Here is a 16460-nt window from a genome sequence, read left to right as displayed (position 1 = left end):
AGTAGGTTTGGAGTTCCCAGGCCTTTGGCCCTTTCCTGGTTTCTCTTTTCCCCATCAATTTACAGAATAACTGAAGGTTTTCTGATCAATTTCTTTAGAAACAGTATTTCTGTACCCTGCAGGGCCTCGACTCCAGTTGGTTCCACTTCCACACACTCTTTCTCTCTCTCCTTCTTGTATGGACAAACTCTGGTATTAACTGAACTGATGGGTGATGGCTGCTGCTTTGATTCTTTAGAACGTTGCACTTTCAAAGGCCCCATCTGGTTTCTGGTTTCTGGTTTCTTCACGTTTATAAAAATGTTATTAAACACGTTCAGCCTCATTTGGTATTTATGTAGAATTGTTTATTACGCGAATGGTATTAACAATAGCATTTTTCATGCAGAAAAGATGTGTTAAATCAGTCTGTCCCTCTCCATGGAAACGTGAAATAGACGGTGAAGCAGAAACCTATTTTTCCATTTAAACCATACTTCTGCAAGGTGTAAATGTACAGTTTTTTACAGAGTCTTCCTGGTAATATATAGTGTATATTCTTACATATTTATAGTAACAGAACTCTACAACCATATAAGTAAGGCAGTAACTACAACTACCCTGATCTACGTGATTAACGCACCAAGGAGTTCTGATTATCCAACCTGAACGTGAATGAGAATTAAAAGATGAAGATGGATGGATGATTACTTGTATAAAGCACCGATTTGAGATTTTATTTAGCCCATCTAAAGCATGTCTATCAAACCCATATCCTGATTAAATCCTCCACACACTCATGGAGATGTACAGAATCCAAAAGAAATTTGATGATACGATATCATATGATGTTATTCTTTTCTTGGGAATCATATCCACATAAAATCTTCTTCACTGTCCTGCAACAAGAGACCTTACAACGATCATTTTCATATATTTGCCAGAAGCATGCATAAAATTCACACACTTCTGGCCCACCAAAGGAATCGAGTTTTTGTTTGGCTACTCATTGTGGGTGATTTTGGATGTTCTTGTGTGACGTACAAGCAACGCAATTGATGACGCCAGTTGGTGCCAAGTCGGGAGGAACCTACTCCATTTCAAAAAGAATAAGATGAGCATCATCCAGAGTATATGTATATGTATAGGACCAACACTTTACAATTGTATTTAAACCCAATATTGTTTAAAGTTACTGATTGGTAATGTAACATGCATTTTCCAGACTGACGTAGATTTTATATTATTTCTGTCATAACTTAAAAATAAAATTTAGTAAAATCGATAAAACTGAGTTTATTTCAGTGTCACAAACATGAATTCTTATCCTACCTCTACTAACCCGCTGTATATGCATAATACTTGATGTAAATTATTGAGTTTACAGGAAAGCTCATATGGGGAGGTGTTTTCAGCTTGTTGAGATGATTACATACTTTACTTTTTACATAAAACACAGAAAAAAGAGATTTGACTGCACAACTACCATTAAAGCATGTCAGTACATAATATAGTTCACTTAGCTTCTTTCTTTAAAGTAAATTATTGTGATCATAGTCACCCCTTTAGTTTTTTCATACAAGTTATCACCACTGAAGAAACTCATTCTCTTCCTAGATTTTACTTGAAATGGTAACCTAAACATCATAATATATTTCACAGCTGAAATTATTATAGTAAAATTTCTTCACCTCTTTTTGCTTTAATTTGAATATGCTCCAACCTTTATCATGTCACTATATTTTTATATCTTTTTCTTTTCAAATACTAGCTTCCAGTTTCATAGAAAAGTTTTCCAATATTTTGAAGCGTCTAAAAAACCAATCACGGGTCTCAATTTTTGGTTCTGCGTGACATAGTTGAGAAAATAAATCTTAATTTCCCATTACAATTAGGTTAACTGCTCTGATCATTAAACCTCACATGCAGGACCACCTCTCCTAACATCATCAATGGATGAAAAAAGATAGGCTGCAAATAAAAAAGTCGGTCATGGAAAAGGAGAGGTAGGGGCCTTGTGATTAATGGGTTGATAGCATTAAGCCACCTCAAAGATTTTAACGATCAATCAATTGATTCTCCACTGAAAGCCTTATTTTTGCAGGTCAGCTGATATATGGAGGTGGGGTTGCTGTAGCAGATTTGCAGTCAAGCAAAGGTGAAAGGAAATAAAGAAAAAAAAAATGCTATAAAGAAATTGTATATATAAATAAGTTCTTAACAAGGACTATATATCTGGTTTCGGTAACCCCACAATTACGTTTCAAACTTCTGAAGTTTAATTTATTTCTCTTCTTAATTTTGATTTCTCATTTTGTCCATAGAAGAATATAATAATACTTAAGTTGCATGTCATGCATCACGACCACCCCAATCCTAATCAGAAGTTGTATTATGGTTGAGGCAGCGACATTTCATCTGCACATTTTAATTTAATAAAACCTGAATTAAACCAATTAAGGGACCCAGAATACTATCGAACATCCCTTAATTTAAGCCTTTGTATTTTGGATTTTTTACTAATATTGATTATGTATGCAATTAACATCATATAAATAGTATATTATTTTGAATGATATAATAAACCAAATAAATGAATAATATATTTGCCCGTGGCTGTGGTCCGAGGGAATTGGAACCGTTGAAGAGAATAAATTTTCAAAGAATTTTTCGGGAATTGAGTGACCCAATTCCCCTTTCATCCACAGTACACAGGGAATTGAAAAACGCGCGAGCAATATAATCCTGTCTAATAAAAACTACCTTAAACAAGTTGTTAATTACAAGCGACAAACAGTTCAAATGTGGAACTCTTCCTAATCATTGATGGAGAAAACCAAAGACAAAGATGAAGCAAACATAATAACTTGAAAAACAAATAGATCACATGGAGCAAAGGAATTGGTTGACTGGAAGGATGTGAATGGTAAATATAGAATTCTCTTAGTAAAGGGAATTAAAGGTGGAGGTTGAGGACAAGAAAATAGAGACAATGGAGAGTCATGTTGGGTTGTGGTGGTAATGATATTGAAGCAACTTAAGTAGGAAGATAAGTTAAAAGAAGTACAGACTCAAGTGGGAGGGAGAAGACCAAGCCATAAATTTCATTGTGGTATCTAGAGAAATGGCCTAGTTTTGAAGTTGTAGTTGGAGAATATATAATATGAGAATGTGTGGGGAAAAAGAAAAGCGGAAAGCATGCCCTAGAACTTTGGTATCAGATTATAAAATGAAATAATAATTTGATAACATGCAATGTATGGGTTAGTGTAATATTTGTATAGAGAAGGGAAAAAAGTAAGGGAAATATTGACAGAGTTTGGAAAGGGATTAGGAGGCAAGGAATGTGAATGAGTTGTGTTGAGGTGATGGTCTCATGGGATTATGATGATGCACGCCGGCAGCTTTACTCATGTCTTTCTCTTTCTTCATATACAATAACACAATTGGCACGCCTGCTCCCACTAGAACCTATTATTATAACCTTCACTTTCTCTCTTTTATAACAATGAAAAGCTAACCCACTAACCCATTTGGTGATCTCGACCTTGTTATCTTTTTCCCCCTTTTTTCTCTTTTCTCTTTCATCTTTTGTCAGACTCAATTCTATTTCTAAAACTCCACCTCCATTCTAACTTTCCTCTATTAGTCAAATTGCTTGATAATTTAATTTTATAAAGAAAAATAAAGAATCCCAAAAGCATAAGCTAGATAGAAAAAGAAAACCCCCAACCCCACTTCCATTCTTCATCGATTACACAAAAAGAAAAGCACTGTTTTTGCTATTTTACTTATAGATTCCCATCTCCCACCTTCTTATTTTGTGTTAATGAAAAAACCTAAACTAAAATCCAATTTTGAGATCCTCTTTTAATCATTCCTCTGTCCCAAATCAACTGTTTAAAACTCACCATCTTCCTTCTGTTCAAATCCCTCAAAAACCCTTCTCACTTGATCCAAACTCTCTCTAATATTGATGTTGCTCTCTTCACGTTAAATGGATACTTTGTTTAGACTTGTTAGTCTCCAGTCTGATCAATCTTTCAACTCTAGCAGAACCTCAAGTAGCTCCAGATCCTCCAGACAAAACAACCACAACAATCACTACCAGCAAGAAGACGAAGAATGCTTCAACTTTTTCATGGATGAAGAAGACTTCTCCTCGTCTTCTTCCAAACACTACTATCCTTATCATCAACCCCACCCTTCTAACACCACCACAACTCCTACCACCACCACTACTAACACTAGCACCCCTACCCATCAACCTTTTGAACCCACTGACTTCTCTTTCTCTCCTGCTCGTGACCTCAATTTCGAATTCTCTTCCCACTGGGCTACCGATATTCTCCTCGAAACCGCACGCGCTATTGCCGATAAAAACAGTGCTCGCCTTCAGCAATTGATGTGGACGCTCAACGAGCTCAGTTCACCCTATGGCGACACCGACCAAAAACTCGCTTCCTACTTTCTTCAAGCCTTGTTTAGTCGCATGACGGATTCTGGCGAACGGTGTTACCGTACTTTAGCTTCGGCTTCGGAAAAAACTTGCTCTTTCGAGTCAACAAGAAAGATGGTATTGAAGTTTCAAGAGGTAAGTCCTTGGACTACTTTTGGTCACGTAGCTTGTAATGGTGCAATTATGGAAGCTTTTGAAGGTGAAAACAAATTACAAATTATCGATATTAGTAACACATATTGCACACAATGGCCTACTTTACTTGAAGCCCTAGCCACTCGTACGGACGAGACACCGCACCTGAGGCTAACCACTGTTGTGGCTACAAAATCCACAGGTGGAAATTCTAGTGGTGGAGGTTTAGCCACTGTGCAAAAAGTAATGAAAGAAATAGGTAACAGAATGGAAAAATTTGCTAGGCTTATGGGTGTGCCTTTTAAATTCAATGTTATTCACCATGTTGGTGATTTATGTGACCTAAATTTAGCTGAACTAGATATCAGAAACGATGAAGCTCTAGCTATAAATTGTATCGGTGCTTTCCATACGATCACAGCAGTTGATAATCGTAGAGATATTCTGATATCAAGTTTAAGAAGATTACAACCGAGGATAATCACTGTTGTTGAAGAAGAAGCTGATCTTGATGTGGGTAGTGGTGGGGTTGAATTTGTTAACGGTTTTCAAGAATGTATTAGATGGTTTAGGGTTTACTTTGAGTCGTTAGATGAAAGTTTCTCAAGAACGAGCAATGAACGGTTGATGCTTGAGCGAGCAGCCGGACGTGCGATGGTGGACCTGGTGGCGTGTCAACCATCAGATTCGATCGAAAGGAGGGAGTTGGCGACGCGCTGGTCGCAACGTCTCCATGCAGCAGGGTTTAGCCCTAGCATGTTCAGTGATGAAGTGTGTGATGATGTACGCGCCTTGTTGAGGAGGTACAAGGAAGGGTGGTCAATGGCACAGTGCCCTGATGCTGGAATATTCTTGTCATGGAAAGAGCAAAAGGTGGTTTGGGCGAGTACATGGAGGCCTTAATTGAAGATTGACGAAGAAGAAGAAGAAAGATTGATGAAGATGAAGATGAATCAGTCGTGTTTATTTTACTTACAAAGCTTGGAGTTGTGTAGTTGGAGAGTGATTAAATTCACACGTGTGACATGGTTTTTTTTTTCTTTAGCACGTGCATGCATGGGGGGGTTGGGGATTGTTAAGTGTGTTAATTGATTAGAAGAACGATGATTTGATTTGATGATGAGTAACTTGATGATCATCTTCGTTAATCTTAATTTTGTTATTAATTTTTATTTTCAAGAAAATTCATAGCCTTCTCATATATGATCATCAAAATCTGTATAACGCATAATATATACTTCAATGAAGACAAAATATAATCGGGTCAATCATGGAACAAGCGGAGCATGTATTTTGTCAATGGATTTCATCTTATGATCAAAATACCCAGTCTTTACGCGTATTATCAACACCTTGATGATGACCAAATACACAATTAAGACAAAGAAAATAATATGTAATATAGTTTAATTTAAGATGGTTGGTGGCTTGGTCTGTCATATTTTATTATTAATTAAGTTAGTTTTCAATAATCTATTTATAAAATGGGGTTGGTGTAAGAAGGTGATATCAGCTGATAAAATGTTTATTGTTTAATTTAGAATTAATAAAAAGGAAAAAGAAAAAGGGGTGTAGAATCTTAGGACGGCCAATCCATTGCAAATGGCGAATCTTTAGTCAATAGTGGTATATAGGATGTAGTGGCCACCACCACGCTTTGTTCATCTCTTTCTCCTCTCTTCTCTTTCAAGCTTTCTGGAGCCTATCTCAATCCTTCATCACAACCCCGCCCCACTCCCGCCCTATCATTTTTGGAAATTTGGAGGTAACATTCTCTTTACTAAATCAATATATCTACATTTAATTTGAATCATTAATTAAATTTATAAAAGATAAAGCAAGGAATACTTATTTAATTTTAAAAGATAAAATCCTTTTTGGAAAAAGTATTTGATATGATAATCTTAATTATAAATGACTCAAATGCAAATGCGACAACGTTTGATGTAGTAATGTTAACAGGAGGAGAAGGTACTTTTTGGCCCACAGAAGAGTTAGGAAATAATTAAAAAAATTCAAATAGTGGGAACTGCTTTTTAGGGTTCACATCTTAATCTTTTGATAAGACTTGCCCCCCTCCACGTTAACATTCACATCAACCTTTTTATCCTTTCTTTTTTTTTTAATTTCAAATATTTATTTATAAAAAGGAGTTGGCCTGGCCCATCACTTCAGGCTTTCTTGCTTTGTTATTGTTATCATTGTTCATTGACGAAGACTAGGTAGCTGGCTGTCTGTCTGTCTTTTCCTGTTGAATGAAATCAATCTTTTTATGGTACCAAATTAAAATGCCAACTCGTTGAATAAAAGTTTGATTCCCATGTTTTGACTTTACTTCTTTCATTTTAATATGTTTTACATTTCAAAGCTTTTGAATGAATCTCTATCTGGGCTTCAGAGCCCTTAGCCCAAACTTCAGACGACTGGGTTCAGGCGTTTCAGTACAATAATTAAGAGTATAAGCTAACTACTCCATGTAGTCTGCAACAGCGTCATTGTCTAATGGAGTCATTAGCAACTCTAATGTCATGAAATTTGTACACCCCACCAACATGGCAAAACATAATTGGTTCAATTTCTTTTAGTTGGGAATTACCACAACCTATACGAGGCTAATACCCTTTACTATCATCTTCCCTAATAGCTTCAATATTCATCATCAAATTACTCAAAAATCCCCCTAAAATATAGTGGAATGGCAGTTTCACCAAATCCACTAAACAATCAATAATTCAAAAAATAGTTAGGACTACCCAACGTGATGAAACTCTTAAAAACATAAAATCCATCCTGTCAAAATATCATTGTTGAATATGGGTTTGTGAAGATGATTGTGTCATACAATATATTTATTTTTAAGTATTTTCTAACAGATGGTTGTTTTTCTCCATAAACATTCAACTAATATTAACATTGCCGGCGCAAAGACACATAAATTCCCTGCAGTGCTTCAGACCCAACATTGTAATCCGGGTTATTGCCGTGTGTGTGACCTAAAAAGCACAAGCTTTTAAATAACAAGACACAAGTATGGTCTATGAAAATCAGTGAGAAAATGAACAAGGAGCTTTATCATATATAATACACTAAAATCATATAGAAAAATGTACCTAAAATCATATCAAAAACTCCATCTTGGAGGAAGTCTCCACTTTTTATGCCAATATATTGACACTCTTGACCATAAAGGGAAGCCAAAATTGTACTCGAGTGGCCGATCAGCAGGTCCCCCTACTATCAAAGGTAACCAGACGTATCTTGAGTCCCTCAAGTCAGCTGGATTCCACCGATCTGCCATGAAAATAAATGAACCTGGAAGTCCCGGCACAGGAATCACATATGTGCTCTGTGCAAAAAATGTAGTAAGCCGAAATATTTTGTTCCCTCCAATGCATGGGTTTCCCATTATCTCCCATGGCCCCATAATTGACTCAGCAGCGTGTATAATCGCTTCATTTGGGGCCCATCCGCTGCAGCCTGATGTGACCATGTAGTAAGTCCCCTCAAACTTAAACAGAGCAGGGGCTTCCCGGTGTTGTCCCACGAGAATCCTTCTCACAACATCTGTTACATCGAGATAATCTGCTGTTAGAGGTCCAATGTGAAGATCACTATTGTCATCAGTAGAATAGATAAGATATGCTACACCATCATCATCTTTAAAGATTGTCATGTCCCTGCTATCAAATCCATGAGGCCGCTTGCTATAGAGATAATCAAAAGGACCAGTTGGGTAATCACTAATGGCAACACCAACAGCAGCTTTAGTGTAGTTGCAATCATCCATATGCATCCACATTACATACTTTCCTGTATTCTCATTGTAAATCACTTTTGGTCGCTCAAGCACATTTGATTTGTGGAGATCATGGGTTTCATTAGTCTCTTCCGCGGCCAAAACAATGCCCTCATTTTTCCACGTCCATAAGTCCTTGGAGGAATAGCAACTAACTCCTATGACATCAACCTGAATTCAGGAAAAAAACTCAGCAATTCAAGTTCTTGCAAGTAACAAGCATAACTTGCAGTTTTATAAATTCCAGTTGCTCATCAAGGTTTGCAGAACCAAAAAAAAAAAAACAGAGAGAGAGAATTGCAGTTAATAGAGAAACAAGGAACTACACATCTGAAAGTAGATACTCAAGTAAGGAGCTATTACGACTTGGCATGTTATGTTAGTGGCCTTGTAACTAAGGCACCAATGCAGGAAAAGTTAAATGAAATTACAAGCTGATATCAAAGAATATTACGACATATGTAAGAGCACAAAAAGCAGATAATATGCACTTAGTTCGATGGACCAGAAATGACAAAAGATACCATAAAAGGTAAGACCCAGGGAAATGCAGAAATTGCTTTGATTTATAGGTTTAAGAGATTGTGCAACAAACGAAAAAATATCTTTACCACATTATCACTATCAATGACAACATGTGCTTCTTTTGGAAAATTGTACTACAGTTTGTTGATGATACTAATCCCTAAAAAGAGAATTAAAGGACATCTAAGTGAAAGAAAAACTGTAGACCAGGTTATTGTTGGAGACAGCCTCCGAACCCATTAGTTGGTTGATAGCTGATTAAAGCTTAAAAGATAACATCCCAGTTGAAAAATTCATAGTACAGTAAAATCATTATCTGCATGCCTAGTCATAATCTTAATAAATTTCTTAACTGAAAAACAGTTTTTACACCCTACTCCCCAATAAACTTGGAAACCATAATCATGCAAGACTTCATAAGTATATCTATTTGAAAATCTGCTAATCAAGTTTACACACTAAATTACTGCACATAATAAACATCAACCAAGCAATTTAATCAGAATCAAACTCCTTAATAACTTTTTTCCTCATACAGAAACATGAGCAGAGATGATCTAACTTTCTATCTCAGCAAGAAGACTTAGCATGTAAGAGAAGGCATGCTGTACATAATTTGTACTATGTCTCATCTCAAATCTCAGAAAGAACTGTAAGGCTGTCTTCAGAAGTACTAATTTTGTTCACCCAGTTTGGCAAAACTCAATGAGGGTAAGCAGGGCAGAGAAAATCTGGCATTCTTTCAATAATCTCAATGTGAACATGGCATTCTTTCAATGATCTCAATGTGAACATATGATCTGTACGCATGTGTTGTTGGAAAAGTTAAGACCCCTTAAATCTATGGATTGCTGATTTACCAACTTGTCCTTTGCAATTTTACAGATATTACCACCTTCTGAATCTCATCTATGTGAGCCATGTTGTGTTAATTCTAATGTATATTCTACAATTTTAGTAAAGCATTCATGGTATGCTAACCTGAACTCCTGTAATTCCACTTTAACCTGTGGTCCAGTAACTCCTTAAATCAATATCCATGATGTACTGATGCAGCTGGCCTCACATCCAGCCATAATAGCAGGTAAAGACATAGAACATTTGCACCATACACAAAAGGCTTATTAGAAATTCCCGCCATGTAATTATTCCCACAACAATATTACGAACAAGCTCATGCATGTTGCCATTATTAAACTTCACATCCAGCTATGCCTATTTTTATAAAAAATTACTATTCTGCCAGAAATACAATTACAAGAATGTAAAGTAAAAGGTAACACTTCATCAACAGGATTGGTACTAAATTAACTTTGTGCTACTGTCTAATTATCAAAGAGGAAATGGAATTCATCCAGTGCAAAGATCCAGAAAAATAAAGCAAGTGAGGAGAAGAAATGTATCTGATAAGAATTTCCAAAATGGGAGGACCTTTCCTAGCAAAAAATATGCCTAATCTGTCAAGTGATGCACTCATTTGAAAGTAACTTCTAACTCCAAACAAGACCAAAATTCTCCCAAGAGATTCCAGTATGTTTATAACTGTTAGTGAGAGAAAAATAACCTCAAATATCTCCAATATCCAGGTCCTTTCGTATGTAAGAGTATCTAAACAAGAAAAGCCTCAAGTTAAGAAGACACCTGTACTATTTCTAGACTTTAATTTGAAGAACCGAAAATGAAACCATCAAACTATAACTTAATTTTGGAAAGCATAGAAAGAAAAGTCTGGGATTTTCATCAAGAAACCATCTCATACAACACTCTTTATGTGAAGCAATAAGTCGTGCAGAACTTACTGGATTAGCAAACAGAATCCAACAATTGAAATCCAAAAGTAACATCAGTTACTTTATGCAAAAGGCATGGTGAAAGAAACGCAGTGAGAGATATAGACTATAGGAACTGTATCACAGAGTTTTAATGACTAGTAAACAATATCAAGCATTATTTGACAATAAGAAGATATGTTCAAAATAGATAACTAACCCGCGCTGGTCCTTTTTTGTGAGCATGATAGGTGGGTCCATCTTTATACTCTCCATACCAATAATATGTCCTTGATCTCTGGTCATAAAGCATACCACCTCCATGAGCTTGTATAGGAGCTCCCTCAGTATCCAACCAAATCCTCCCAGGATAGTAATAGAAGCTATCATTCCCATTGTCCTTCACTGGATCTATGGCAGTTTTCATATCAGGAAAGAACACATGCCTAAGCTGGGAATTCTCGTCAAGAAATTCATCAATCAATGTGGTTGTCCGCTTAGGTCTTCGTTTTGCAGCACGTGGTGAGCGTTTTCCTCTAGGTGGGGGAATTTGGATATTCTCCTCTTCTACCTCTTCTAGTTCACGGAATAATAAATGTTGACTTTTGCGCAATTGGACTTCCCCACTTGCCCCATCTCTGTGGCTAACAAGGGAATAAATATGAAGCATAAGAAGAAAACCCACCAAGCTCCACACCACAGTAGACATTGAACATCTGCTCCCTGCATTGCAAGGGAAAGTGGTTGGTTTTCTGTATTTGTTCCTCATCCTCATTTTTCTCTTCCTTTTTATCTCCAAGATAAAGCTGCAATTAAGAAAATACAACCTAGGAGATCCAGTAAACCCGACCAACATAAGTCACAACGATGCTAATCTACATTTTGCCAAGAGAAGTTCTCGTTCCGAAAACTTCAAAGACCCGTAAAAAACTTGGAAACAATATTACAAAAAAGACAATCATAAATCACTGATTTGACTGTAATTAAGTCCTTAAAATTTCCAAACTCTATCCTTTCAGAATTAGCAAGCATAGTATAGTGGAAAAATAAGTATGCCCATATTGACTTTAAAATTAACGAAAATAATAGCAAAAACAAAACGTGAAAAATGAAAAAAAAAAAAAATTCAATTCGGCTTCATATTTTCTCGAAAAAAACAAACTGAAATATACATGAGAACAATAAACCCGATTACTGAAACCCAGCAAGACCTTCCAAAAAATAGCATATGATCAGAGTGATGTTACACAATTATCAGAAACTAAACCACCAATGAGTAAAAAGAGTTCAGTCCAGATCCAGTGAAACAGCTTAATCCTCCCGTAATTAAGAAAACAAAACCAAGAGCGAAAAGTCAATCAACTTACCTGAGAACACCTTAACCATGAGTTGAGCACCACAACCTCCAGACATGGGATTCTGAGTTAACACTCACTCGGAGTCAAACACAAGATAGTGGTAGACAAAGTCCACTGTATCATCTGATTAATTCAACAACTGGGTCACGTAACAAAAAAAGGAAAGAAAGGAATAGTGCAATCTCAAAAAAAGAGAGGAGAAGAGAAGTTTGTTGAGTTGTAATTTCAAGTTGAAGGGGATTTGATGACGACGATGATTGTGACTTGGGACCAAAGCTGTTCTCTCTTAATCTGGTGTGGGTTGGGCTGGGTTGGGTTGGGTACTTTGTACATGGGAATGGGATTAGATATGTCTTATTTAATGAGTGACTTGACTTGTTTCTGTTTAGATGAGTATAATAAAGGTTTACAGAACAGTGAGTTGCTTGTTACAGAGATAACACCCATTCAATTCATGGTTTCCTTTCACGGACTTTCATATTTCTTTTTTTATTTTTCCTTCAAATTTTTGAGTTTTTGTGGATTAACTTCGAAATGGATGAAATTTGTATAGGATTTAATTTAACTTTTTTAATTTTATTATCAAGATTTGATTGCATAGCCGCATACAAAATGAATGAGAAAGATTTTAGATTGATAAATGATTTATCATAAATCTCGATCAAGTTTAAATGGTTTTCAACTTTAAATAAATTGATTTTGAAGCCTCTAATTTTACAGGTAATTCTAATCTACTGTTGGGCACCAAATTTCAAATCTTCATTTTGATAAAATCAAATCATCAATGGCTTCATTCAAAAATAAAAAAAAATAAAAAAAATCCACTTTTACAAGAAATTCTTCATGAAACTTTTAACTCATAAATTCTATCGGTTCTGATCATTTCATTCATGTGTATCTTTTTATTGCTTTTATTTGTTTATATATATATATTGCTTGAATTTTCGCTCTATTATAATTCTTGCATTAATAGTAACAAAATTTGGATCCTTGTTTGGCTTAAAATATATAGGCGTATATATTTTTATAAATTTGTCCAATAATCAAAGATAAGTCCATTTTTCTCAAAATTATCAAGGACAATATTTGGAATGAGCAGGCATCGCTTTCTGCATGATTAGAAATGCTACCACCCAAACAAGGGAGGAAAGGTCGGTGTGGTGAGGACCAAAAATGCCCAATTCAACAGTTTTTTTATTTAATTTTAGTTTTGTAAAAGTAGGTATGTCATTTAATTGTTCGATTAGTTGACCAACTTTGAAAATCATCAACTAAACATTCATTACATTACACCTGTTGCTGAGGCTGTGGGAGGCAAACCCTATACCAAAATGCTGATTAATTGGAGATTCAACTATTATAAAATTGCCCAACCGAATTAAGTTAATTAATGCGAATTATTAGGGGATTATTGATGCTAATTTAGTAACATTTGTTAAACATTGTATCTAGATGTTATTTATTATTGTCTTATTATTATGCTTTGTTAAAAGTGGGTTAAGAGCCAATTAATATAATTTGAATTACAATCCTGGAATGAGCATCACACATTTTTTTGTTTGATTTATAAAAGGGATTTGGTCTCTGACTCTGGCATAACAACCCATCTATGAACCAGTCATATCCTTCCTTCCTCAACATAAATAATTTAATTAACAGAGTAAACGACTTTTGCCACCCAAAGTTTGCCTTGATGACACTTTTCCACCTAAAAAGTTTTAAAATACTATTTTTTCACCTAAAAAATTTTAAAATACCACTTTCTCACCTAAAGTTTATATTCTAACCAATCGTTGGCTGATTTTAACATCTTCGCGACCCCAAACCATCACCATTCTCTTTCTCGATCATCATTCACCAAAACCCCTCAAACCTTGCTCCCGCTTATCCCGCCAATCATTGGCAATTGAGCGATTTGTGAAACGCGTAGCCACCCCTCACAAGTTAGATTCCAATCAATCTGACCACTAAAATCTAACATGTCATCACCAAAAGACTCACTGACATCCCCTCTTTAAAAGTCTCAACAGCTTGGATTGAGTTTGCTCTTTGTTGGCCATCAAATCAAAAAATCTATTTTTGATAGTAAACAAAATATAAACTTTGGGTGGGAAAGTGTCATTAAGGCAAACCTTGGGTGGGAAAAAGTGGTTTACTCTTAATTAAAACTAAACATTTTTTAATCTAAACAGTAGTCGACATGATTGCATGAATTTGATATCAATTGAGGTTTTTTTTTTCCAACATTATTCTAATTATATTTACAAATATGACGCATTTTTGTAATACCTCGTAACCCCAAGTACAAATTACAGAAACTATATTTATCTATCTATCTATCTATATCAGGGGCGGATCCAGAAATTGTTGTTAGGGTGGGCAAAATGAAAACTAATTGTATCATAATATTCATATTCTGCTTTTCTAGTCAAAATTGTCACAAAAAGAAAAAAAAAATTATGTTTACTATTTTCCTTGGCGGGGCTTCATATTGAAGAATCGTTGCATGACCATCTCCTTATCAACACTGTCAAATATATCTTTATCAACATATAGAATTAGACTATCATTCAAGAATTGATCTCCCATCCGATTGCGTAAATGAGTCTTCACAATTTTCATAGCAGAAAATGTCCTTTCTACACTTGCAGTTGTAATTGGTAAGGTTAAAGCCAATGTGATGAGCAAATATACCAATGAGTAAATAAGATGCTTCTTCTTTTCAACCATTTTCTAAACAAGACTGGTTATATCATTTAGTTCTAAAAAATCACTATCCGAGTGCATATCATCAATGTAATTAACAAGTTGAAGTTCAAGTGCCATAAGATCAATAAAAGAAAATTCAAGTGGATAAAATTGAGCAAAACAAACTAATTTTCCCTTATCAAATGCTTGAAAGCAATCACTTGGATTTAGGGAGGCCATGCAAATAAGTAATTCTATATTACCTTCATTAAAACGACTATTAAGCTCTGATAGTTGCAAATCTATTATGGCATAGAACAACTTGACACGATAATGAAATAAATTTGTCATCTCTTAAACATTACGCCCGATCTCCCTCGTGCAACAAATTTCTCTTACATATTTGGCACATTTATATTATAAGCAATGCAAAAATAAGAAACTTCATCAAGTAGATTATCCCATCCATTATTTCTTATCAACAATAATCTTCTTTTCAACAAGTGAACCAAAGACATAACATTTATAATATTTTGATCCTTCCTTTGCAATGCTTGTGCAAGTTCAAATGTGATTCCCAAAATGTTTTTCATCATGTGTAGATTAAAAGCAAAATCAAAAGAAGTCGTATAATCCACCAAATCACTTGCTTCAATTCTATTGTCAGAATTTTCAGTAAGATCCTCAAGCACTTCAATAACAGATGAAAACAAATTAATCAAGCTCAATAAAGTCCCATAATTTGAACCCCACCGTGTTTCCCTTGGCCGCTTAAGACTAATATCTTGATTAAGGCCTTGCCCTATTGAAAGCTCACCACTTTCAATTCCTTTTTTCACCTTCAAAACTTGTTTCTCATTAAGAAGATCCCGACGTCTAGGTGACCATCCAACAATATTTATCACACAAGAAACTTTCAAAAAAAGTCTCTCAATATTTGTATCCTCTTTTGCCGCAACCACAAGTGCTAGTTGAAGTTGGTGAGCAAAATAGTGAACATAGAAGGCATATTCGTTATCTTTCAATTTAAGTGCTTTTAACCCATTAAACTGACCTCGCATATTACTTGCACCATCATAATCTTGTCCACGTAATCTTGATATGCTCAAATTGTATTTAGAGAACAATGTTTCGATTCCCATCTTTAGTGACAAAGAAATCGTATCTGTGACATGCATAATGCTCAATAGACACTCAACAACACATCCTCTTTTATTTACATAACATAAGATATTTGCCATTTGCTCTTTGTTGGATCCATCACGAGCTTCATCAACTAATATAGAAAAAAAAAGCATCTCCAAGATCACTAATTAGCTGATGGTTTCAACTGCAAATGCATTGATTATGTCTTTTTGGATACTAGGAGCAATCAATTTATCATGTCCAGGAGCATTCTCCAATGCTACTAATCTATATTCTTCATTTTGCTCAGTTATATAGTGTAAAAGTTCAAGAAAGTTTCCCTGATTCATTGAATTATCAGACTCATCATGGCCACGAAAAGGCAATCCTTGCCGAAGAAGAAGCCAACTTGTAGAATTGATCATTTCAATCGAATATTATAATCTTCTTTCTGTTGATCAGATTTCTTATTAATAATTGTACTCACATGCTGTTTTTGGTTCATCAAAGCTTGACAATTTTTCAAAGCTTGGTTATGATAGTTGTTAGGACTTCTAATATGATATTTTAAAATTTTCAAGTCTCTTCCAATTGCGAAACCCTTCAAAAACAAAAGAATCACTGCC

The 16460-nt window shown here is 35.3% G+C and overlaps 3 protein-coding genes across 6 annotated transcripts; 1 reads left to right on the top strand and 2 right to left on the bottom strand.

Moving 5' to 3' along the window:
- Positions 1-3681: 3681 nt before the first annotated feature.
- LOC116131348 (protein SHORT-ROOT) lies at positions 3682-5700 on the top strand. The gene has a single exon (XM_031417008.1). It carries the CDS (start codon positions 3977-3979, stop codon positions 5474-5476), a length of 1500 nt encoding a protein of 499 aa, XP_031272868.1. The 5' UTR covers positions 3682-3976; the 3' UTR covers positions 5477-5700.
- A 1671-nt stretch (positions 5701-7371) lies between these two features.
- Positions 7372-12355, bottom strand: LOC116131440. 4 transcript variants are annotated; one of them, XM_031417093.1, is made up of 4 exons: positions 12031-12355; positions 10884-11469; positions 7684-8540; positions 7373-7566 (listed from the first exon to the last, which is right to left on the bottom strand). In XM_031417093.1, the coding sequence occupies exons 2-3, from the start codon at positions 11436-11438 to the stop codon at positions 7695-7697; spliced, it is 1401 nt and encodes a 466-aa protein (XP_031272953.1). In that variant the 5' UTR covers positions 11439-11469; positions 12031-12355; the 3' UTR covers positions 7373-7566; positions 7684-7694. The 4 variants fall into 4 exon arrangements, with proteins under 4 accessions (XP_031272952.1, XP_031272953.1, XP_031272951.1 ...); XM_031417092.1 differs by having other exon boundaries at positions 7372-8540; positions 10884-11490; XM_031417091.1 differs by having other exon boundaries at positions 7373-8540.
- A 2749-nt stretch (positions 12356-15104) lies between these two features.
- Positions 15105-16259, bottom strand: LOC116131400 (zinc finger MYM-type protein 1-like). The gene is made up of 2 exons (XM_031417045.1): positions 16073-16259; positions 15105-15985 (listed from the first exon to the last, which is right to left on the bottom strand). Exons 1-2 carry the CDS (start codon positions 16257-16259, stop codon positions 15105-15107), a joined length of 1068 nt encoding a protein of 355 aa, XP_031272905.1.
- Between the last annotated feature and the right edge of the window lie 201 nt (positions 16260-16460).

Source organism: Pistacia vera, unplaced genomic scaffold, assembly GCF_008641045.1.
Source record: "Pistacia vera cultivar Batoury unplaced genomic scaffold, PisVer_v2 Contig233, whole genome shotgun sequence".
Classification (NCBI taxonomy): domain Eukaryota; kingdom Viridiplantae; phylum Streptophyta; class Magnoliopsida; order Sapindales; family Anacardiaceae; genus Pistacia; species Pistacia vera.
This window is presented reverse-complemented; position numbering and strand designations above follow the sequence as displayed.

Coding starts and splice junctions, on each gene's coding strand:
- LOC116131348 (XM_031417008.1), top strand. CDS start 3,977: ATGGATACTTTGTTTAGACTTGTTAGTCTCCAGTCTGATCAATCTTTC.
- LOC116131400 (XM_031417045.1), bottom strand. CDS start 16,259: ATGATCAATTCTACAAGTTGGCTTCTTCTTCGGCAAGGATTGCCTTTT. Junction 15,986..16,072: donor TGATAAATTGATTGCTCCTA/GTATCCAAAAAG, acceptor TTTCTATATTAG/TTGATGAAGCTCGTGATGGA.
- LOC116131440 (XM_031417092.1), bottom strand. CDS start 11,438: ATGAGGATGAGGAACAAATACAGAAAACCAACCACTTTCCCTTGCAAT. Junction 8,541..10,883: donor ACAAAAAAGGACCAGCGCGG/GTTAGTTATCTA, acceptor TCCTGAATTCAG/GTTGATGTCATAGGAGTTAG.